This window comes from Coffea arabica, chromosome 4c, assembly GCF_036785885.1.
Source record: "Coffea arabica cultivar ET-39 chromosome 4c, Coffea Arabica ET-39 HiFi, whole genome shotgun sequence".
In the NCBI taxonomy this organism is placed as follows: Eukaryota; Viridiplantae; Streptophyta; class Magnoliopsida; order Gentianales; family Rubiaceae; genus Coffea; species Coffea arabica.
Genome location: NC_092316.1, coordinates 10221268 through 10244749, shown reverse-complemented (window position 1 = coordinate 10244749; position 23482 = coordinate 10221268). Strand labels below are relative to the sequence as shown.

At 36.3% G+C, this 23482-nt stretch overlaps 1 protein-coding gene and 1 long non-coding RNA gene across 2 annotated transcripts; both read left to right on the top strand.

The window, feature by feature from the left end:
- The first annotated feature begins 5706 nt into the window (after positions 1 to 5706).
- On the top strand, positions 5707 to 9340 carry LOC140005261 (uncharacterized). Its single transcript, XR_011813058.1, has 2 exons — positions 5707 to 6962; positions 8350 to 9340. It is a non-coding gene; the product is annotated as an uncharacterized lncRNA (long non-coding RNA).
- A 1945-nt stretch (positions 9341 to 11285) lies between these two features.
- LOC113739519 (norfluorocurarine oxidase-like) lies at positions 11286 to 15796 on the top strand. The gene is made up of 2 exons (XM_027266742.2): positions 11286 to 12229; positions 15004 to 15796. The coding sequence occupies exons 1-2, from the start codon at positions 11315 to 11317 to the stop codon at positions 15613 to 15615; spliced, it is 1527 nt and encodes a 508-aa protein (XP_027122543.1). The 5' UTR covers positions 11286 to 11314; the 3' UTR covers positions 15616 to 15796.
- The last annotated feature ends 7686 nt before the right edge of the window (positions 15797 to 23482 follow it).

Sequence of the window (23482 nt, the reverse complement as noted above, 5' to 3'; positions counted from 1 at the left end):
CTGATGTTGGGCTTCCTGTTCTGCCATTTTATTTTGGCCTTCGATCTTATGATTCTTTTCACTTTGTTGCTGACACTAATAACTTCATAAGTAGGTTCTCTCTTCCTTTTTTTTTTTTCTCTTTTTACTTCAGTGTTTGTTTTCGATTCTTTCACTTTTTTTTTTGTCTTCCATGGACCCAGATGTCATGGGGGTGGTTGTTAATTCTTTGTCTACACGAGACGTTTATGTAGAAGGGATCCTTCGCCGCGAAAGAGATATTATTATAGTTGACCAAGGGTAATCGTGTTGCTCTGTTTACCTTTTTTTTTTCTTGCTTTTTGTTTTGTTGCTCTTATGATCTTGTTCTTTTATTTGTGTAACTGATGTAGGAAGCGTCCCATCATCTTGACTCTATTTGGTGACCACGAATCTATTGAGGGCCGAGCTATTGGAGAATTAATGCATGCTATGCCTGTTATCATTGCTATCAGGGTTAGGGTGACTACTAAAAAATATATGTTTTTTCCTCTCTTTGTTGGTTTTGCTTTTTTATCTTTTTTAGCCTTTTTTTTTACGGATCTACTAGTCTTTACTCTTGGGTACGTATCTGATTTGCTTTGTTTTTTTTTCGCTTAGGTTTATCTTTGTCTGTTCATCCCTCATCTATTGTTTTTGTTTCTCCTGATGTTTTGGAGGCACGGTTGCTTGATGCTTAGTAAGTGTTACCTCTTTTGTTTGCTCCTGTGCTGTATACGATAGGTCTTTCCCCTTGATGTATACCCTCTCGCTTTGTTTTTACGTTTAGGTGCACTGATAACATTTCTGAGCTAGTTCGTTTGGTTTTTGATGAGCACGCCTACTTGGACCCTACTGTCTTGCTCCCCCCTGTTCGTGATCTCACTGTTACTACCATTGCCGATGTCCTGTCCTATGACCCCTTCGTTAGTGTTTTTACTGTTTCTCGTTAATGTCATGCCTTTTCGCTTTCTTCGTCCTATTTTTCGCTTTCTTCGTTTTTACTGGTTTCGATTCCAGGATTGGCGAAATGTGTGGATCAAGGGCCATGTTGAGGTTGCTTGGCCCTCTGCTCTGGCATATGGCCTCTCCCCATTGTTATGAACCATATGATTACTCTACAACGCTTGGAGTTTTATGTCTTTCTTGTGGTCAGGGAATATATGCTTTCCCTAGGTGCGTTTTGTTTTTTATTAGTTGTTGTAGGATCTCTGTGTTCCTTGTTTTAGTTTTTCATGATGGTTTTTTTTTAAAAGCAAAGCATGGATTAGGCTTACTGTTCACGATGATATCGGGTATATGAATGTTATTGTGCCGGGTGTTGAAGCTGAGAAGCTAATTGGTATTAGTGCGGTCCACATGTATGCATCTACTGATGATGAGGTTGTGTTCTGCTCTTTTGTTGTGTGTGCATACTTTATTTTGATAGTTGTTCCTCTATATTGCTTGTCGCTTATTTGATAGTTGTTCCTTCATTTCTTACAGAATTTTGCATTGTACCGGCGTGTGTCTCGTCAAATTAAACGCACAAGGCTCTTGTGCTATATTAGCCGTTCTACTGATGTGATCAGAACAGAGGCGTGCGCTAGATACACTGATGAGCAACCCTAGGGGAAGACCCTCTTAAAACCTCCCAACCTTGTAATTATCAGAGTTGGATCTTTTCTCCCAACAGAAATTAAACTCGATTGCTCTCATGAACTCAAGACCTCTGACACACAAACGTAATCATCAACCTTAAGCAAATAAGGATGGATGAAGTGACACCATGATTAGGGAACAAACTAATCGATAAAGTCTGATTTGAATGCTAAGCTATAAACTCAAGAATTCAAGAGTAAGTTCGATTAAGAACTTGAAGGAAAATTTCTCATGATTTCTAGTTGTAATAATTTGTCCTTTTGCTCATACAATAGGTGCCTTTTATAGGCTAAAACTAGGGCAAATTCGGCCCACATAAACCTGGAATAGGAATTCGGTCCGTATAAAGAGCCAACTCTTTAAGGCTTCCCGATAAGACCCAATAAGTAATAAAATAGCCAGCTCTTTAAGGCTTCTCAATAAGACCCAATAAGTAATAAAAATACTCAACAACAAACAACTATTAAATTAGGCAGTTTTAAGATAACTACCAACTAAACTAACAATTATGAAATCATTCTTTCACTTCAAACATACAAATGAATAAGGTAACTTCATGGTCCATTAAATTTTTAAACTTAGCTTGCTCCTTACTTGTATGGTGAATGATCAAGGCTCGTAAAGCTCCCTTCACCTTCTTGGATCTTGATCTTGTCATCGGACCACCAATGTTGACCAAGGATCCTTGCCCCAAAATTGAAGTTGTTGCACACTCGTATCCGCATCATTTCCTCTCTCCTCGAAAAGATTCGTTTTCGAATCTTCAAAGTCTGTATCAAAGTCAAAAGGGGATAGGTCAGACACATTAAAAGATGCGCTTATGCCATACTCACTTGGAAGTTCCAATTTGTAAGTACTATCGTTTATCCTCTCTAGTACACGAAAAGGTCCATCTCCTCTTGGATGTAACTTGGTCCGTCGAGATGCTGGAAATCTTTCCTTTCTCATGTGCACCAAAACCCAATCACCGGATTCGAATACAACATGTTTTCTACCCTTATTTATATGTTGTGCATATTGCGCATTTTTCTTCTCAATTTGAGCTCGAACTCTCTCATGCAAGGTCCGAACAGCCTCTGCCTTTTTGACACCATCTGCGTTTAAACATTCATTAACAGGAATAGGTGATAAATCTAAAGGGGTTAGTGGCTGAAACCTATAAACAATTTCAAAAGAAGAATGAGTGGTTCGGTTATATGCAAACTCGGTAATAGGCAAACATTCTCCCCACTTCTTCAAATTCTTTTGAACAATGGCTCGAAATAAAGCACCAAGGGTTCGATTGGTTATCTCAGTCTGACCATCCTTTGGGGATAACTAGAAGTAGAAAACAGCAACTTAGTTCCCAACTTTTCCCAAAGTGATTTCTAGAAATAGCTTAAGAATTTCATATCCCTATCACTTACAATAGTATGCGGTACTCCATGCAATCTAACCACATCCTTGAAGAATAAATCAGCAACATGGCGCGTATCATTTGTTTTCCTACAACGGATAAAATGAGTCATTTTAGAAAATCTATCCATTACAACAAAGATACTATCCATACCTCTAGAAGATTTTGGTAAACCAAGCACAAAATTCATGGATAAGTCTATCCAAGGAGTATGAGGTACGGGTAGAGGAGCATACAATCCATGAGGGTTACTCCTTGACTTTGCATGCTTACACTTTAAACACTTATCACAAATGTTAGCAATGTCACGCCTCATTTTAGGCTAATAGAAGTGTTCATGCAATATGTCAAGAGTTTTATCAATACCGAAATGTCTCATCAACCCTCTACCGTGGGCTTCTCTAACAAGTAATTCCCTAAGTGAATAGTTGGGAATACATAGCCGATTTTCTTTGAACAAGAAGCCTTCATGCCTATAAAACTTTTGAAATGCAGCATGTTTACAAGCTTAAAACACATTAGAGAAATCATCATCATGTGCATACAAGTTTTTAATGTGCTCAAAACCAAGTAACTTAGTGCTCATGTTAGTGATCAAAATATACCTTCTAGACAATGCATCCGTAACGACATTATCTTTCCCCTTCTTATACTTAATGATATATGGAAAGAAATCAATAAATGAAATCCATTTCGCATGTCTTTTATGCAACTTACCCTGCCCCTTAAGGAATTTAATTGATTCATGATCAGTATGTATCACAAATTCCTTAGGCATAAGATAATGCTGCCACACTTTAAGAGCACACACAACAGCATACAATTCTTTATCATAAGTAGGGTAATTAAGAGCTCCCCCACTCAACTTCTCACTGAAAAATGCCAACGGCCTATTATTTTGATGTAAGACAGCCCCTATGCCGATCCCACTAGCATCACATTCAACTTCAAATGTCAGATCAAAATTAGGCAAAGCAAGAATAGGTGCTGAAATTCACAAATTCTTAAACTTATTAAACGACTCTTCTTACTCTTTTCCCCATTAAAACCCCACATTCTTTTTAATTATCTCATTCAAAGGTGTTGCAATAGTGCTAAAGTCTTTAACAAATCTCCTATAGAAACTTGCAAGACCATGAAAAGACCTTACCTGAGATACATTGGTTAGAGTCGGTCACTCCATGATGACCTTTACCTTGGCGGGATCAACACTTATGCCATTTGCACCAACAATATATCCAAGAAAGTTAATTTCAGGAGTGCAAAAGACACATTTTTTCATGTTAGCAAATAGCCTATTTTCACACAAGGCACTTAAAACAAGTCGCAAATGCTCAACATGCTCATCTAAAGACTTGTTAAAGATCAATATATCATCAAAATAAACAACGACAAACTTCCCAAGAAAATGCCTTGAAACATAGTTCATTAATCTCATGAAAGTACTTGGAGCGTTTGTTAAGCCAAAAGGTATCACAAGCCACTCATAAAGACCATACTTTGTTTTGAAAGCAGTTTTCCATTCGTTTCCTTCCTTTATCCTTATTTGATGATAACCAGATTTTAAATCAATTTTAGTGAAAATGATTGCTCCATGCAATTCTTCTAACATTTCATCTAATCTAGGAATAGGATGACGATACTTAACAGTAATTTTATTAATTGTACGATAATCTGTACACATTCTCCAAGTCCCTTCTTTCTCAGGCACTAAGATAACTGGAACTGCACAAGAACTAAGAGATTCATGAACCTGTTCTTTTTCAAGGAGGGAATCGACTTGCCTTTGAATTTCCTTTGTTTCCTCCGGATTTGCTCTATAGACTAGTCGATTTGGTAGAATTGCTCCAGGAACAAATCGATTTGATATTCAATGCCTCGAATTGAAGGTAATTCTTTCGGTAGTTTCTCTGGAAACACATCCTTGAATTCTTGCAAAAGAGAGTAGATTGCACTAGGAAGAGAATCGGTTAGACCTAGTGTGTAAAAAGAAGAATAATCAGCTTCCATGTACAGAAGTACTATGAGAAGACTTTGTGCATTCAAAGTCCTATCTACCTCACGCACACTTGCATAGAAACTCCTTTTTTTCATTTTCAAGCTCTCGGCCTCACTGAGTTTTTTTCCACTCGAATTTTCTTTTTCACTCAACTCGGTCTCTACTTTCTTTTTCCCCTCATTCGACTTTTTCTTTGCCTTTTTCGATTGCCTTTTCTCTCTCTCTCTTTTCTTAAATGTAATTGTTCTTCATACACTTGTGTAGGTGTCAAGGGTGAAAGAGTGATTTTGAGATTGTCCATAATGAACTTACACTTATTGGTAAGTCCAATATGATCAGCCTGTCTATCATACTCTCCATCTCCTCCTTTTGCAATGAATTTGGCTCTTTAATGATGAAAAGGTAGTCAAGAAATGAGGATTACATCTCCCTTTTACAGCTGGGAATATTTCTCACACGTATAGCATCCCATGTGAGTTGGTGGAGGTGAAATTGAGTTTTCCGCGTAAAAAGCAGACTTCTCTGACCACAATCCGGCCGAAAATCCGGCATGAAATCCGGCCAAAAACTGGCCGGATTGTAAAAAAAAAATCTGTCCACTGTAGCAAATCCGGCCAAGAATCCGGCCGGATATGCAACAGTATAAAAAAAAAAAAAATTTTTTTTTTGCCCAGAATCCCTCCACGGATCCCTCCAATTTCTGGCCGGATTGTGAACAGTAACCAGCGTAAGATGAATCCGTTTCACGGATTCCTCACAATTTTTCTCCCTTCTTCTTCAACCCAACTCACACACTAACACCTCAAACACACATCACTCACTAAAACACTATTTTTCACCATTTAATCTTCAAATAACCTTCATCAATTCACTTTCTTCCATCCTCTAGAGTGAATTTCATAGTTCATATTTTTTCAAAAACAACTCTAAAGTGGTTTCAAACTTACCATTAGTTAGGGTTCTACCTTCTTGAAATCACTCAATTGAGGTCAAATTGGAGTAAGTTTTTTTTGGGGGTTTTTCACATCATATTCATCTCTAAACATCACAAAACCACCTTGAGGTAACAATTCTTTACCTAACTTTGTTATTTGAATTTTGCCATGAATGAATATTTTCTATTTTTAGGCAATTTTTAATATGTGAAGTTAGGTGCATTTATTTGAGCTTATTGATGCTATTGGTGATTGTTAGTGATAACTATATTTTGTGATTTGCAGTTATTGTACTTATTTGGTGAATTCTTGCTAGTTTTATGCTTAATTTGGCTTGATGACGAAGTTGCATATTAAGTAGCCAAATGTAGCATTTTAATTAGCTTAGTGGGAGTTTTTTATATTTATGTGAGTAATTTAGATTATCTAATGAATGAAAAGGTGCTTGATTGAATGATTTTGTGAATTCTTAGGTAATTCTAAAAGAAGAGGTGAATTGAAGATGACCTTAATTGATGAAATTCATAAATGCACTTACAATTTTTGTGGTTCAATAGTTTTTAGTATTTCATGAATTCTCACGAAGGTCATTTATATTTTGGTTTGGTGTGTTTGTCTCCATTTTGAGATTGCTTTTGTACTTGCGGGGATTTGATCATTGATGACAAAATGTATAAATGGAACTTATTTTGTTCATGATTGTGGATTTTTTTCCCTTTGCTTTGGATACTATTGCACATATTTGATTAGCAAAGATGAGCTCATTTCATGTTTTTATCCATTGAACATTGTATGGTTCCACATGCTTGATCATTTTTCCTTTTTCCTTGAATTGCATGATTTTGTTGATTGCAACCTTTTATTTTTAAGAAATTTATTTGTTTTGATTTTGTCTTTTTCAGGGTGCAATAAGTGAACTCTCCATTCTTTCTCAAATACGGTTGGAAATTCATCACTTGGACATGGATTCGGATTGCGCAAGTTCAATTGAGCAGTATTTTCTTTTACTCCTTATTTATTTTCCTTTTCTCACATTGAGGACAATGTGAAGTTTAAGTGTGGGGGAGGAAAGTATTGAACTTACATTTACTTGCTAGGTGATGATATTTTGTGGATTTAAATGCTTAGAAATGTTGGAATTGTGTTTGAAATGCTTGCCATGTGGATAATTTGCTTGAAATTGGGTTTGTTGGCAGGGACTTTTCATCCATTTATAAGGAGAAACTCTGTAAAAATTTTTGTAAAATCTTTTCCAATATTTCACTATGGCCCAAAAGTTCTTCAAATTCTTGCATTTTCATTCAAAAAGGGCGAATTGTTCCAACCTTATTCTTCCAATTGTTGAAATGTTATATGTATTTTGGAAGGTTTAGTCCTCATTTAACTTGGAAATGTTTATTATGCAATTAGGATTTTTACATTTTAGAAAGTATATTCGGTAAAGTGAGGAAAATTACGCCTATAATTTTACATGTTTAATGAAATTTCTTCTCTTTACTTAATTTTATAAATAAGTGATTGATATAGTTGATAAAAGGTTATACTCCTCCTTTGATTAGTCTTATATATTTTCTAAGGGGGAATATCTATTTATTGTCCTTTATTTCTAAAAAAAAATAATAATAAAAAAAAAGAAAAAAGAAAAAAGAAAAAAAAAAGAGAAGAAAAGAAAGTAAAAAATTATTCTACTCCAATGATTTTTGTACCGAGTAACCGGGGGTTGGCATCTACAAATGTCGACATTCGCGTAAAAAGGTACTTGAATTAAGAGTATGCATAGCAACTTGAATAAGTGAAATGTTGAGTAACCGGGGATCTTCACCTAAAAGTGTCGATTTTCGCGTAAAAAGGCATTCTCACTATTTAAGTAAAATTTGTATGAATAAATCCCTTAGTTATAGAATTTTGAGAAAAAGATGATTATAGGAGGAGGAAGACTATAAATTGACTATGTGATTTGCTTATTTGTAAAATTAAGTTAGGGTAAGAGATTAAGTTTAACTTGTTGAATTTAGGGTATAATTATCTTTCCTTTACTTGATATTATGAGTATTTAGTGTAAATTGAATAATTGTATAATGATTATTTTCCAAGTCTTGAGGAATTAAATTGGACAAAGTGCATAGATTGTTTCACCTCTTGAATCATTGCAGTTGATTATGTATGGATTGCTTGAGGACAAGCAATGATTTAAGTGTGGGGGAATTTGATATGTGACTAATTTACGTAATAATTGTATAATATTTTATATTTTTTTTAGTCACTTTAGTTATATTATTGGAAGAATATGAATCATTTTGGCTATAATTGGTGAAAAATGCTTTTAAGTGATTAAATGAGGTTTTTATCACTTTTTAGTGGGATTTTGTGTATTTTGACAGTTTTGACACATTTTCGTATTTCGGCTATAACTTGAGCTACAATGATCGGATTGAGATGATTCTTGAACCCATTTGAAGATAAGAGATAGATCTACAACTTTGGTGAAGACATCTGAATCCAGTTTGAAGGTTTTCTAGGTCAAAAGGCCGAAGTACAGAGTCAATTGCTATTGGTCGAAATTGCAACAAGGCATGGAGCAGGCAAGGGTATTTCAGTCATATCTCAGCCTACACAGATCCAAATGAGGTGATTCTTGATGCATTGGAAAGATAAATCAAAAGGCTACAACTTTCGTGTTTTAGACATGAGTTGGTTCAGCCTCTAACATCAAGAAAAGATCGGTTGAAGTTGGGCCAAAAACAGAGCAAGTGATCCACACTCGGATCCACTATTCATCCGAACCCTCGGCTGTTTCTGGGTTAGTGGAACCGAACTCGGATTCATACGGATCCGAGGCACTGTAGCAGCTCGGATCACTGTAGCAGCCCAGATTTACTGTAGCAATCCGGCCGGAATTTGGCCGGATTTGTGGCCGGATTCCTGGCCGGATTGTGGTCAGAGAAGTCTGTTTTTTACGCGGAAAACTCAATTTCACCTCCACCAACTCACATGGGATGCTATACATGTGAGAAACATTCCCAGCTGTAAAAGGGAGATGTAATCCTCATTTCTTGACCACCTTTTCATCATTAAAGAGCCAAATTCATTGCAAAAGGAGGAGATGGAGTTCATTGTAAGAGAGGAAAGAAGAGACATACGAGAAAAAGCTTGAAGAGTGCAGAAATGTAGCTCTTCCATTTCTTTAGTGTAGGATAGTTTAGCTAGTGTAGTTCATCCACTCTTGTATATTGCTAGACTAGGATTAAGATGGAGATGAAGAAGGCAAGGTGATGAGCTCAAGTGACATGGGTTACATTCCTTTCCAACTCTTTATCTTTTGTACTTAATTCCAAATTTAGTTAATATACAAGTTCTGGATTTTGTGTTTAATATGTGTATCTAAAGTTTAAGCTTTGGGTTTGGTTGAACTTTCTATGATTGTTAGTGTTTATTATTTGGTTAATTGATTGCTATGATTTGAGCAAGTTATTTAGTACTTTGACTCTTTAAATCATGATTAATCTGGTACCATTAATTATGATTATTTAAGGTGTTGTTTCTGCAATGGAAATTGAGATTTAACACTAGTTCAAGAAGTGCTAAACATAGGGAGTACACTCACGAAAGTAGAGGTGCACCTATGTGGTTTTTAGTGATTCATTTCATGTAATTTCATTGAAGAAATGAACTTGTAACTAATTTCATAACCATGAAAATAGGTATGGATTAGTTATGAGTATAGTTGATTCACTACGAAAGTAGGTTTCACATGTTTAAGGAAATTACACCATAACTAGCCTAGATGTAGTACTAAATGATCCAAAAATAGCACTTGCATGAGTAGTTAGGGATACCACAACCTAGGGAGGTTTCAGTTATTATCCCACAAAACAAAGTCAAAGCAAAATCTTTTGATTATCCAACGAGTTAGACAAATCATTAGTTTTAAAAGGGCTAACAATTGCCAAATTTACTATAGATAAAACTCATAACCAAGGTTTTCAAAATCGGGATCCCATCTAGGATCGTTTTTTGGTTTGCAAGATCGGATCGTAAGATCGGATCATAGAATCGGTAGATCCTACAAAAAATGTAATAAATTGTCATATTTATAATTTTTAAGTTTGCAATTCATAAATATAGTAACAAATAATGTAATTCATGTGCAGTCAATATAATTATATTGTTAATTAAGGTTAACTCATTTCTAAAGGCTCTAAACCATATTAATATATTATAATAAAGACACAAAACACTAGCTCCATGTGATAACCTATAACAAAGATCATTTATTCACTTTAGTAAATTATATGAGTCAAATTTAAAGATTCATCAAATTTTCTAGGTTTGAAATTGGGCTTAATTATTTATATGGATTTAAAGTACTCTGAATATAGTTTACAATGCAATAAACGACATTTAATTTCGAGTTTTCTACACAAAGATATAGTCAAAATACTAAAATTGTTATTTAATTTATTGAAAATAGTAGGATCGTATCAGGATCGTTAGTCTTAATTTGGATCGTAGGATCCTACGATGCGGATCATGATCCTAACAACTATGCTCATAACCTTCAATCACGTGATTAGATCTTTAATGATCCCATCACACTCACCTACAGAAGCCAGTATGAGCATAAACTAATTACATCTTAATCAGCTCCTGGTAAAACATTTCATGAGGTAACATTTTATATTCGAATATTTTCAGAGTTGAAGAATATCGTGCCATGGTAGAAAAAGTTAATTAATAAAGCTTCCAAATATTAGTTCCTCAAAATTCCGAAAGAAAATTCAAACTCAGAAGTCACAAGTCACAAGCATATGATGCATTTGTACTATTAAACATTAGTTCAAACTTAAGATTACGAAAATTGCATGTCAAATTTTCTTCAAAGACCCAAAATGATGGCCATAATTGATTGTGGTAACCTAGACGGAGTTACCTGTTTTTGGACCTAACCGTTGAAATTTTGTAACATAAGTAATTTGACAAGACGTACGTGGCAACAAGGAGAATCAACTGCCAGCTGTGGGCTATGGACGAAAGATGTTTGACGTTTGAAAAGATATGCTATGCTAAACGTCTTTTCCTCTTTCTTGGGGTAAAAAATTTTGCAAAATGTGAATGGTTATTCTCTCATGAGTCATAATGGAGTTTTCTCCATGATTCGAATACCATAGCTCCAAAAGATAAATCAGAGACCAATCAATTTGTCCTACTATATAGTTTTGTCCTATGTAACGTGTGGGCTTAAATCATCCCTTGTATTTAATAATTAAATATTCATCGGTGGTCCCGATGTTATCATTATATAAGAAGAGTAGCCCATTAATAGGCAAACACAAGATCATATGACTCATGGCGTTCTCTTTTGATCTTGTATGTTTCTCAGTTTCCTCAGTTGTATTCCTTCTAGCCCTTTTGAAATGGTTCGATGCTGCTTCTAAACCCCAAAAAAGGCTACCACCATCTCCACCAAAGCTCCCAATTATTGGAAATATTCACCAGCTTGGCTTGTTTCCACACAGATCCCTCCAATCATTGTCAAGAAAATATGGCCCACTCATGCTACTTCATTTTGGAAGCAAGCCAGTGCTGGTTGCCTCTTCCTCTGATGCAGCTAGCCAGCTCATGAAAACCCATGATCTGGTTTTTTCAAACAGGCCTAAATCGAGCGTTATAAATAGACTATTCTACGGAAGTAGGGACGTAGCATTTACACCGTACGGTGAGTATTGGAGACAAGCCAAAAGCATTTGTGTGCTGCATCTTTTGAGTAACAAAAGGGTTCAGTCATATCAGCATGTTAGAGAAGAAGAGACTTCACTCATGATCGAAAAGATCGGCCAGATGTGTTCTTCTTCACCTGTAAACTTAACTGAAATATTTGTAACTCTCACGAATGATATAATTTGTAGGGTTGCCCTGGGGAGGAAGTATAGTGAGGAAGAAAAAGGGAGGAAAATTATGGAAAATTTGAGGGTTTTTGTTGAGTTAATGGGTGTTTTTGATGTAGGAGACTACATTCCTTGGCTTGCATGGGTTAATCGTTTCAATGGTTTGGACTTGAAAGTGGAGAAATTTGTTAAACTGACTGATGAATTTCTTGACGGTGTAATAGAAGAGCACATAAATAAGAGGAAAGGTGAGGCTGAAAATGACCATTCCGTCGAGGCAAGATGCCTAGACTTTGTGGACATTCTGATCGAGGTTAATAAGGAAAGCACTATCGGCTTCGCTCTTGGCCCCGATGATATGAAAGCCATCATCCTGGTAAATTAGATCTCTCTCCATCTCTTTAATTGCATCGCACAATGAGAAGTTATAATTAGTTTCAATTCTGAAAAGAATTATGTTTATTGGTAATAAATCATCTAGTACTAGCTTTGAAGGTAGTGACTTGCACTAGGCTGGAAGGTTTAGATTTTGTTTGGTAGTATCATACAAATGTTTTTTAGTTTAGATGACTTGGACGTGACAACTTATTAAATGGCATCCTTTACTACGATGTGCAAGATCAAAATCTATTTGGTTTGTAAGGTTTACTAAACTCAATATTATTAAACTCGGATGGTTGAATGAACCAAATGAGCTTTTGGTTCATGCCTTCATGGTTCAACCACTAGTTCAATTTTTTTTTTTTCTGACACAAGAGGTATCCGGTTTTCGATCCAACTAATCCCCATGCAACCTGAGAAGGGAGGCCCTACTCCCTCGAACACGGTAGTCCCAGGCAAGACTCGAAACCTGATAAGCAACCCAGGGAGGGCACTAGTTCAATTAAAAGTCCATTTTTTATATTTAGTCTATAATTAGAAAATTTGAATAATACAAAATATATAAAGCGAAAAAATTTCTAGTGGCTAGCCTGTTCAACTGTTGGAGTTTTATCAGTTTTGTCCAATTTGATTGGTTTGTGTCTGAGTATTACTCATTGTTTATTTTTACTTACTTCAACCTAAAATCTGGTGACAGACCCGACTCTTGGTTCAATCAGTCAACCTAACTAGTTCAGTCTAGTCATATTTTGAAAACATCAATTTCATTCCGTACCTTAACCATATGTTTGGTATGCAGGAATAGCCTAAAAAAAACTTTATAACTTGGTCATTCTATTCTAAGTTTGGTATAGATCATTTAAACGGAATACTCTTTCCATTTAGTCAACCTAAATTGCTATAGATCATTTTGAATGATAAATATTTATTATTCTAAGTTGATTCTTCGTTCAATCAGTCAACCAAACGAGTTCAGTCTAATCATATTTCGAAAACATCGATTTCATTCTGTACCCTAAAACTATTGTTTGGCATGTAGGAATAGTCTCGAAAGAAAAGGCTTTTATAACTTATCTATTTCATTGGTTTGACATAGATCATTTAAATGGAAAGTCCATTCTTCTTGAAATGTTTATTCCAACTTTTTCCTGGAATTCTATTTCTAAGAAAAACGTTAAGAAAAGTTCTTTCCAACTTCATCTTAAAAAACCCAATATAGCAGAATGTCAAGTTTATCCTTATAAATCTATCTTAAGACATTTGTGAGCCTAATTAATAATTGAATGTATAAAATTTTTCTTATACTCAAAATAAAATTTTCTTTTTTACAAGTAAACAAATGTTTTGAGATACTTTATTCTTTGACTTTTGAATAGTTGTTTGGAATATTTTTGAATTACATATAAAAAATGATAACATAATAAAAATTAAAATTATATGATATTCCTTTGGTTCATATAATTTATGTTTTACAAAATAAAAATTCCATGTAAACAAAAAATTAAAATAGGAGAACAAATAAAATAAAAGTCATAAGCATATATAGGATAATTAAGTCAAATATGTATGGGGGGAGGGTTGGGTTGGGTGGCAAGAGGTCTCGGGTTCGAGTCCTCCCGCTTACAAAAAATAAAAATAAAAAAAAAGTCAAATATGTATTAGTTGTATTCTATTCTGACATCTAAATATTGATCATAGTCAATATTCAAAAATGAATCAAAATTCCATTATTACTTATTTGTCATACACTAGAATGACACTAATATTTAATTCTGCCATTTTGGGCAAATGACCATTTTATTTTGGACATTGCTGTGGACCAAACGAGAGGTAAGGATATTAAATAAACATACAAAAAAGGGTTGATTCACTATAAAAATTCTAAAATTACCACATACCTCTGAATTATATACACTCCTTAATCTATTTAATTTACATCAAAATTACCATATGAATGTATGTAATCACACTCATTTTTTGTCCCTTATATTTGACTACCTTCTCTTGTAAAAAATTTTCAAAAAAAAAAAAAATCTAACACCACTGTATTTGCTTGGGTTAACCGAACTTCATGCACTTAAACTTCAAACCATTTAATGTTTCCAAAACGATAAGGTTCAAGGATTTGTTATCTGTCCAGTGATGCAAAAACTTGACATACATTAAACTTCTGATGATATAAATGTATAACATGTATTATAAATTTGCATGTACTGAACCTTATTAATCTTTGGATAACATTTTTATAGAATATCATTATATAATTTTTTTACCCTAACATGTTTAGATTATATCATATATCATAAATTCATATTTGAAATTCAAATCATATACATATAGAATATATATTCAAAACTGCTAGTGTAAAAAAGAATCACTATACAGTTAGTGTAAAAAAGTTAATTCTTAAACTTTTGATATGTTTAACTCTACTACATAAATCTTCAGCGTTTGCACTTCACGATTGAGTTTCTAAGATTGGATTGCATACCAGAACTGTGGATTTTGGGGGAAAATAGAGGAATAATAATCAACATTTTAAAGGGAAAAGCAACACAGTGTTTCGTCTAGAATGTGGTAATGAAACGCTTATTGCGATAGTATGAATATTATTAATTTGTCTTCATTTTTCTTTTTCTTTGGGAAGGTATGACACAAATTTATTGCTTGGATGCAAACGTGCCAATTTTTTGAAATTGGAAATTTAGATTAAAAAAAATGCATCTATGCATGTTCTAAAGCAACACTTTCTTTCATTCCATCATGCAGGACGTTTTTGCCGGTGGAACAGATACAACACAAACAGTTATGGAATGGGCAATGTCTGAACTTCTAAAGAAACCTATAACCTTGCAGAAATTGCAGGCTGAGGTAAGAGAAGTGACCCAGGGAAAACCAGAAATAACTCGAGATGATTTGGAGAAGATGAGATACTTAAAAGCAGTGATTAAAGAAACTCTACGATTTCATGTTCCTGTTCCATTACTGGTTCCTCGAGAATCAACTCGAGACATCAAAATAATGGGGTGTGATATAGCAGCAGGCACACTTGTGTTGGTGAATGCTAGTGCAATTGCAAGAGACCCCATGTTGTGGGAGAACCCTGAGGAATTTCAACCTGAGAGGTTTCTGAATTCCAATATAGATTTTCGAGGTTTTAACTTTGAGTTAATTCCTTTTGGTTCCGGACGAAGGGTTTGCCCGGGTATCAACTTTGCCATATCCGTAAATGAACTTGCATTGGCAAAATTGGTCAACAAATTTAATTTTGCATTGCCTGATGGAATGAAGCCAGAGGATTTGGACATGACTGAAGCATCTGGTATCACAGTTCACAGAAAACATCCTCTACATGCTATTGCCACTCCGTATCTTTGTTAATGGCTTTGTATTCATATGCTTTCTTTTTTATTTTTGTGGTGTTATTTCTAGTGGAGTGAGAGACCACATTTTCCGTTGTGATGAAAGTTCTCATATTTCCACCGTTTTATGTTTACTTGATGTCATGTACAAGTATAGTTAGATTTGGAAGGAACTATATATATATGTGTGTGTGTATAAATTTTCCTGTTGAGATGTCTTGAATCAGATTTTCGACCCTCGTTGAGCTGTTTTGGTGGTTCGGGGGCAACGCCCCCGAAGCTTACGGTATATATTAGTTACTGTGTCTGTTTTATTTTGAGTCTTGTTTTGGGCCTATTTTTGGATCCAGCCTGTTTGGTTGTATATATATACACCTTATTTTAGTCTGTAAACTATTCCGATTACAACCCTAATAAAATCTGATTTTCCCCAAGTTGTTCTTGCCTATTCTTGTTTTGTTCTTCTGTTCCGCTGCATCTGTTATAGCATCTCCAATGTCCAATTTTATTAACCATTTGAGTGATTTAAATAACTTATCAAGTAGGTCAACACATAGGAAGCTTAGAACCACCCATGTACAGGTTGCGTAAATGCCTTCGGTTCGCCACTGTTCTGCTCTTGTACTCCATATAAATGCCTGCTTACCTGCTTAATGACTAGGGATTTGGCCAAAATATTGTATTTCTATATTTTGTACTCCATTGTTCTGCTCTTGTACAATTGAAATCATTTGCATGAGAGAGGCTATGAGACAAATCATTTGCAAAATAGTATAGAAAAGCTATGAGCGAAAAGATTAATGATAACAATAATAATTAAGTTGCCCCACTTTGGATCCAGTACTGCCGAGTTTTGGTATGGGTTATAAATGAATAACAGAAAAAATTAACGTTTTCATGGCTCATGTTCCTACTCGATTATTGGTTCCTGTCAGACTTGGCTCGAAGCATCAACGAAAAGGGCCATGACCTGTCGCAGCCGTACCATGTAATTAATATTTGAGAATTATTGGGTAGTTGGCAAAATCCATTATCAACATATAAGACTAACAGTCGAAGGAGGGTTATTGTTCACAAGCTTTTTCGTCGTCCACACGTGCTCAACGCATAAGACTAACAGCCGAAGTTTCGTCGTCCTCACGTGCTCGCCATCCTATTTCGTCTCGGCGTTTCTCATCTTATCTTCTCATCTCACAATGGAAAATTTCGTTATCTTCCCTTTCACCTCTTTTCATCTCGTCTCATCAATGCCGGCACATGCTTTTCCATTTTTTCTCCTTCGTCTGCTCTGGTTATGAATGGGTGACAGGTGTCGAGCCTGTGCAATAATAAATACCTACTCGAGAAAAATGAATTTTCTGTGTATAGTAGTGAGTAGGGTCGAATCCACAGGGACTGGAAAAAATTCGATTCTTTTCAAGTTCGGGACACGGGGGATTTTTATCAGATAAAACTAAAAATAAATAATTAAACAATTTAACTAAAAATAATTAAACAATTTAACCAAAGATAAATAATTAATTAATACAATTGTAAATAGCAATTAAATAAATGAGAAATAAATTCTAGCCAAGGATACAACTACGCAGACACAGTCCATTCATCCGATCATTGATGCAAAGAAGGTTCACTTAATTTAATTAATAGGCTAGTTATAGTCGCCGATAAACTCTAACGACCAGTTTTTCCTTAATTTATTGATAACCAAAGTACGACCATTGATTATCCCTAACCAGGAAATACTCCTAGGTACGACCGTAGGAATTAATTTCCTAATTGCATTAAAAACTAGAAAAGCCTAACCCAAATTAATAACACGCTACGAGGGTTATTTAAATCAGATTGCATGTTCTCCTAGTATGTGAAAATACTAGTTGTCACTAATATTAACCAACTAAACAATTACGGATTTAATTGATTAATTTGACAAGAGATTAATAAGTCAAATTGCACATCGGGCCCTTGTTATCCAATTAACAAAATAATCCCATAGAAATTAAAATAGAAAACATGCAAATATTAACAAATTAAGGAACACGTAAAATTAATTAGATCTCACAGATATTTGGGACTGCGTCTTCGCGTTGATCCTTGACTAGAGGAGAAGATTAGCCACGCCTCATAAGAAAATTCCCACGCAATTTAATTGAACTCAAAGACATTTATCTCTTACTAATAATTAAAAATAAGAATTGTATTCTCTGTAGTCTAATACAATAAAAATTAGTCTCATGGAAGAGACGGAAGAAAACAAGACACACGAGAAATCTTCACCCCAAAACTAAAAACTTCTCTTCCCAAACGGAAGAGAAGAAGAAAAACTGATTCTGTAAAAAATGTCCGGCCCTCTCTCATTCTCCTCTGCACTAGTTTTATATGAGAACTAGTTACGTAGGAAGCAAATAGAAAAGCTACTTTCATCATCAAAATTCACCTATGGCTAATGAGTACATCTCCCAAAAGAAGAACACATTTTCTAAATCAATGTTACGTGGTCCCTGCAGAATTCTCTCCTTTTGACTTCTTATTGCTAGTGGACTTGTCAGGACTTAATAATAGGAAGGCAACTCTTCATCAGCAATTCCGTTGGTTTGCACAATTTGGGCTGATTGTGGAAAGCTTTTAGAAGCTTTCACGTGTAGAGAGATCTTCTCAAGAAGGTTCCCTTTTAGCACTTTTCTGCTCCACTTTCTGAAATTATATCCAAATACCAAATATAAATATATATTGACAATTAAAGCAATATTTGGCAAGGATAAAGAGGAGAATTAACAATAAAATTACTAACAATTAACATCCTATCAATTCCCCCCACACTTCAATCATGCTTGTCCTCAAGCATGGGAACAACTAAATTCAACAATGGCTAACTCTCATTTCATTTACTACCAAGCTATGCTTATCCCAAAATCAAGTTTTAGTGGCTAAGTGTCAAGACATATTTCTCCCGATTAGCTCCTGAAATCATAGACTCGTCCAATTCATGGCTAACTCGTCTAAGAAATTAAAATATTAAACTAGCAAAAGTTAGCAATTGGGTCAACTGAAAATCAAAATCTCAACATTGAAGAACAAGGATCGGCAGGCCAATATGATCATAAGTTTACACATTATTATATTCTCTCTCTTTTTTTTTTTTTTAACAATTAAAAAAATTTTTTTTTTTTTTTACATAAATGCTCAGTCCCAAGCTATTCAAGTCTTTTGACGTGAACTCTGACATTTTTAGATGAAAGAGCCCAGTTACTCAACTTTTCACAGCTTCAGGACTAACTACTCATAGATATCGCCACTTTTTGACGCGAAAGTCGACACTTGTGGTGAAGACTCCCGGTTACTGGGTGACGGCACTAGCGGAGTAGAGTCATTTATTAATCACAATTAAAGTATCAGAATACCATATAATTAAAGATCATGGCCCACGTCATCTCCTAATATGGAGAACTAAGATCAACAATTACCCAATCCACATAACAATTGCTAATAAAATATTTAAATTGCCTAAACAAGTTAACCACAATTTGCACCAAGTCATTAAACTCATGATATTCACCAAGATAACATGCGTTTACTTGCCATCTAAACAAAATTCATAGGATAAATCACAACCAGCAATAAACGAATGAATTGCCATATTTATTCATCAAAACACTAGTAAGAAAGGCAGTAAATTAAAGAAACACCAATCAAAACTAAACCCAAATCCCCCCCCACACTTAAATCACACATTGCCCTCAATGTGATAATGAAACAGTAAAAATAAGAAGAAGGACAACGAAACTCCCCTGAAGCTGGTGCCAGCTATTAGCACCTGTAGTTGGAGGAGGCGGAGCGGAGGTCAAAGGGTCGGGATCGTGGTTTCACCATTCTTTCCAAATTGTACTAAATAAATAAAAATCAAGCAAAGTAAAAAGAAACAGGCAAAATAACACAGAAGTATCCAACTAAGGATGAATAGAAATGTCAGGTAGTCCAAACACGCAAAATTTTCAAAAACGTACTGTAATAAAAATAATAAAAACATACTGCAATAATAAAATAAGAAAATAAAAAAAAATAATAGAAAGAGATTGAGGCAGGCGCGTGCATACGAAGCCAGTGGTGCGATGAAGGTGGTGGCTGTGAGAGAGAAGAGTTTGCGGCAGCTGGATCTGGTGGTGCTTAGCGACTGCGGGTGGTGGGCGACGGGTTGGGGTAGCGCGCGCGAGGGAGCGGCGGGCTCCAGGTGGCGCGCGCGAGGGAGCGGCGGTGGCGTCGGTGGAGCAGGATTTAGGGAGGAGACCTGGGGTGGCGGCGGTGGGCGGCGGTGGGGTGAGGTTCGCAGCCGAAGAAGAAAGAAAAAGAAAGGGACAGCGGAAAGAGAAGAAAGAAAAGAAGAAGAAAGAAAGAAAGAAAAAGAAAAGAGAAAAAGAAAGGAAAAAAAATAGTTTTTGATCTTACAGTTTTTTTTTTTTTTTTTTAGTTCGTCAAACATGGCATGGGCACGCCAAGATTAGAAAACATTCTCTGACCTTGAAGTTGGAACTTGTAAGATTAATGCGTGCCCTCTCCGCGCGGGCACGCCATGATCACCTGTCCTGATCATAGTAGAGAAAATATCAAATTTAAGCAATACCCAGATGAGAAACGACATATTTAACGAATTGAACAACAAAAACCAACAAAATCAAAAATTGGGTTGCCTCCCAAAAGCGCCTTTCTTTAACGTCTTTGGCTAGACGGTGTCCAGAATTTGCTTAAACTAAGCAAATCGGGTCTTCCAGTTGCATCATCTCCACCCGTTCAATTGGAAATCCTTCATAATACGGCTTGAGACGGTGACCATTCACCACAAATTTCTTCTCCGTTTTCAAAATTTGGATCTCTACTGCACCATAATGAAAGACATTAGTCACAACAAAAGGGCCAATCCAACGAGAACGTAATTTACCTGGAAATAGTTTCAATTTGGAGTGGTATAGTAAAACTTTTTGCCCGCAGACGAATATCTTCCTAGAGATCTGTTGGTCATGAAAGATCCGATTCTTCTCTTTATAGATCACTGCATTCTCGTATGCTTCATTTCGGATTTCTTCCAACTCTTGTAATTGCAACTTCCTTTGAATTCCGCCCTCCTCGATATCCATATTGCATTGCTTGACCGCCCAAAACGCTCTATGCTCAAACTCTACCGGGAGATGACATGGCTTTCCAAATACCAATCGGTAAGGGGACATGCCAATAGGTGTCTTGTATGCCGTTCTATATGCCCATAGTGCATCCTCTAGTCTCACACTCCAATCCTTCCTATCGGGTCGGACCATCTTTTCTAGAATTGATTTGATCTCTCGGTTCGATGCTTCCGCCTGACCATTTGTCTGAGGATGGTAGGATGTAGAGACTTTGTGCAAGACACCGTATCTCCTAAAAATTGCAGCGATCGTTTTGTTGCAGAAATGAGTACCCCGATCACTTACAATTGCTCGCGGCATCCCAAAGCGAACAAAAATATTAGACTTAACGAATTCTGCAACCACTTTGGAATCATTAGTACTGGTGGCCTTTGCTTCTACCCACTTCGAAACATAATCTACAGCAAGCAATATATACAAAAAACCAAAGGACGAAGGAAAAGAACCCATAAAATCAATGCCCCAAACGTCAAAAATTTCAACAAAAATCATTGGGGTTTGAGTCATTTGATCCCTACGAGAGATATTACCCACTCTTTGACACTTATCACATGACTTACAAAATGAGTAGGCATCCTTGAATAGAGTTGGCCAATAGAATCCACTCTCTAGCACCTTACGAGCCGTTCTCTTCGGTCCAAAGTGACCTCCACATGCAAAAGAGTGACAATATGCTAGAATAGATTGAAATTCAACTTCACATACACATCTACGGATGATTTGATCGGCACCCCGCTTCCAGAGGTAAGGATCATCCCAAATGTAGAACTTTGCATCGCTCCTCAACTTGTCTCTCTTTGCCTTAGGCCATCCTGTAGGAAATTTGTCAGTGACTATAAAATTAACAATATCTGCATACCAAGGCAAGGATGAATTAATAGAAAATAAATGCTCCTCGGGAAATGCTTCTCTCAATGGGAGGTCCTCTTCGACGACTTGTACTCGACTCAAATGATCTGCTACTAGGTTCTCTGCCCCTTTCTTATCTCGGATCTCCAGGTTGAACTCTTGTAACAACAATATCCACCGTATCAATCGCGGTTTTGCCTCTTTCTTGGTCAACAGATACCGCAAAGCTGCATGATCAAAAAAAATAATAACTTTAGCACCAAGTAAATAAGACCGAAATTTCTCTAAGGCAAAAACAACTGCTAAAAGCTCCTTTTCGGTGGTTGAATAGTTCAATTGAGCTCCGTTCAAGGCTCGAGATGCGTAGTAGATAGCATGAGCTGCCTTTCCTACTCTTTGACCCAATACCGCACCCACTGCATAGTCGCTGGCGTCACACATGATTTCGAATGGGAGGTTCCAGTCAGGGGGTTGGATAATAGGTGAGGTGGTCAATAACTCCTTTAACTTATTGAATGCCCCCTTACATGTTTCATCAAATTCGAAGGATACATCTTTTTGCAAAAGTTGGAACAAGGGTGCTCTAATTTTTGAGAAGTCCTTGATGAACCTTCTATAGAAACCTGCGTGACCCAAGAAAGAACGAACTTCCCGCACACTCGCGGGGTAAGGTAAAGTAGATATAACATCTATTTTTGCCTTATCAACCTCAATACCTGTAGATGATACAACATGACCCAAAACTATCCCGTGTTCAACCATAAAATGACATTTTTCCCAATTAAGCACGAGATTAGTTTCTATACACCTTACTAAGTTCAATTTCAGGTTATCTAGACAGTTTTCAAAACTTTCACCATATACACTGAAATCGTCCATGAAAACCTCAATAATCTTCTCAACATATTCTGAAAAGATACTTACCATGCATCTTTGGAAGGTAGCAGGTGCATTACACAATCCAAATGGCATTCTTCGGTATGCAAATGTTCCAAATGGGCAGGTGAAAGTAGTCTTCTCTTGGTCTTCGGGTGCGATGGCAATTTGAAAATAACCTGAAAATCCATCCAAGAAACAATAGTAAGCTCGACATGCTAATCGCTCCACCATTTGGTCAATGAAAGGGAGGGGGAAATGGTCCTTTTTTGTGACGGCATTTAGCTTTCGGTAATCGATACACTGTCGCCATCCGGTGGACTTTCGAATTGGTACGAGCTCACTCTCTTGGTTTGATTCCACTGTCACCCCTGCCTTCTTTGGGACCACCTGTACTGGACTTACCCATGGGCTGTCTGATATTGCAAATATAATTCCAACGTCCAGCAGCTTTAAAATTTCTTTCTTTACGACCTCCATCATGAGAGGATTTAATCTCCGTTGAGCTTGCCGTACGGGTTTAGCATTTTCTTCGAGTCGAATTCGGTGCATACACACCGCGGGGCTAATTCCCTTGATGTCGGCGATGGTCCATCCTATCGCCTGCTTATGTTCCCTAAGAACTCGAAGTAGTTTCTCTTCTTGAACCTTTGATAAACCCGCGGAGATGATCACTGGAAGTGTCTCCCCTTCACCCAAGTATGCATACTTCAGGTGTTTCGGCAGCGGTTTCAGTTCCAAGATAGGTGCCTGCACCACAGATGGAAGTAACCTTTTGTGAGGTTCAGGTATAAAAATGGGTGCGAGATCATACCTTGTCTTCGTGGTTGGTAACGTTTGCAACGATCCAATCACGCATTTAAACTCTTCACTCAACTCTACTCCAGAGGTCGTTTCGGACTCGAAGTGCCTGGTCAGAACGACCTCTAGCTCATCCCTGCCTTCAATTTCAAAAACCTTCTGTATAGCAGGGTCAATAACATTTACCGA

What these genes read in the sequence shown, in the direction of transcription:
- LOC113739519 (XM_027266742.2), top strand. Translation starts at nt 11,315, where the DNA reads ATGGCGTTCTCTTTTGATCTTGTATGTTTCTCAGTTTCCTCAGTTGTA. An exon ending in ATATGAAAGCCATCATCCTG is followed by an intron (nt 12,230 to 15,003) that starts GTAAATTAGATC and finishes TCCATCATGCAG; the next exon opens with GACGTTTTTGCCGGTGGAAC.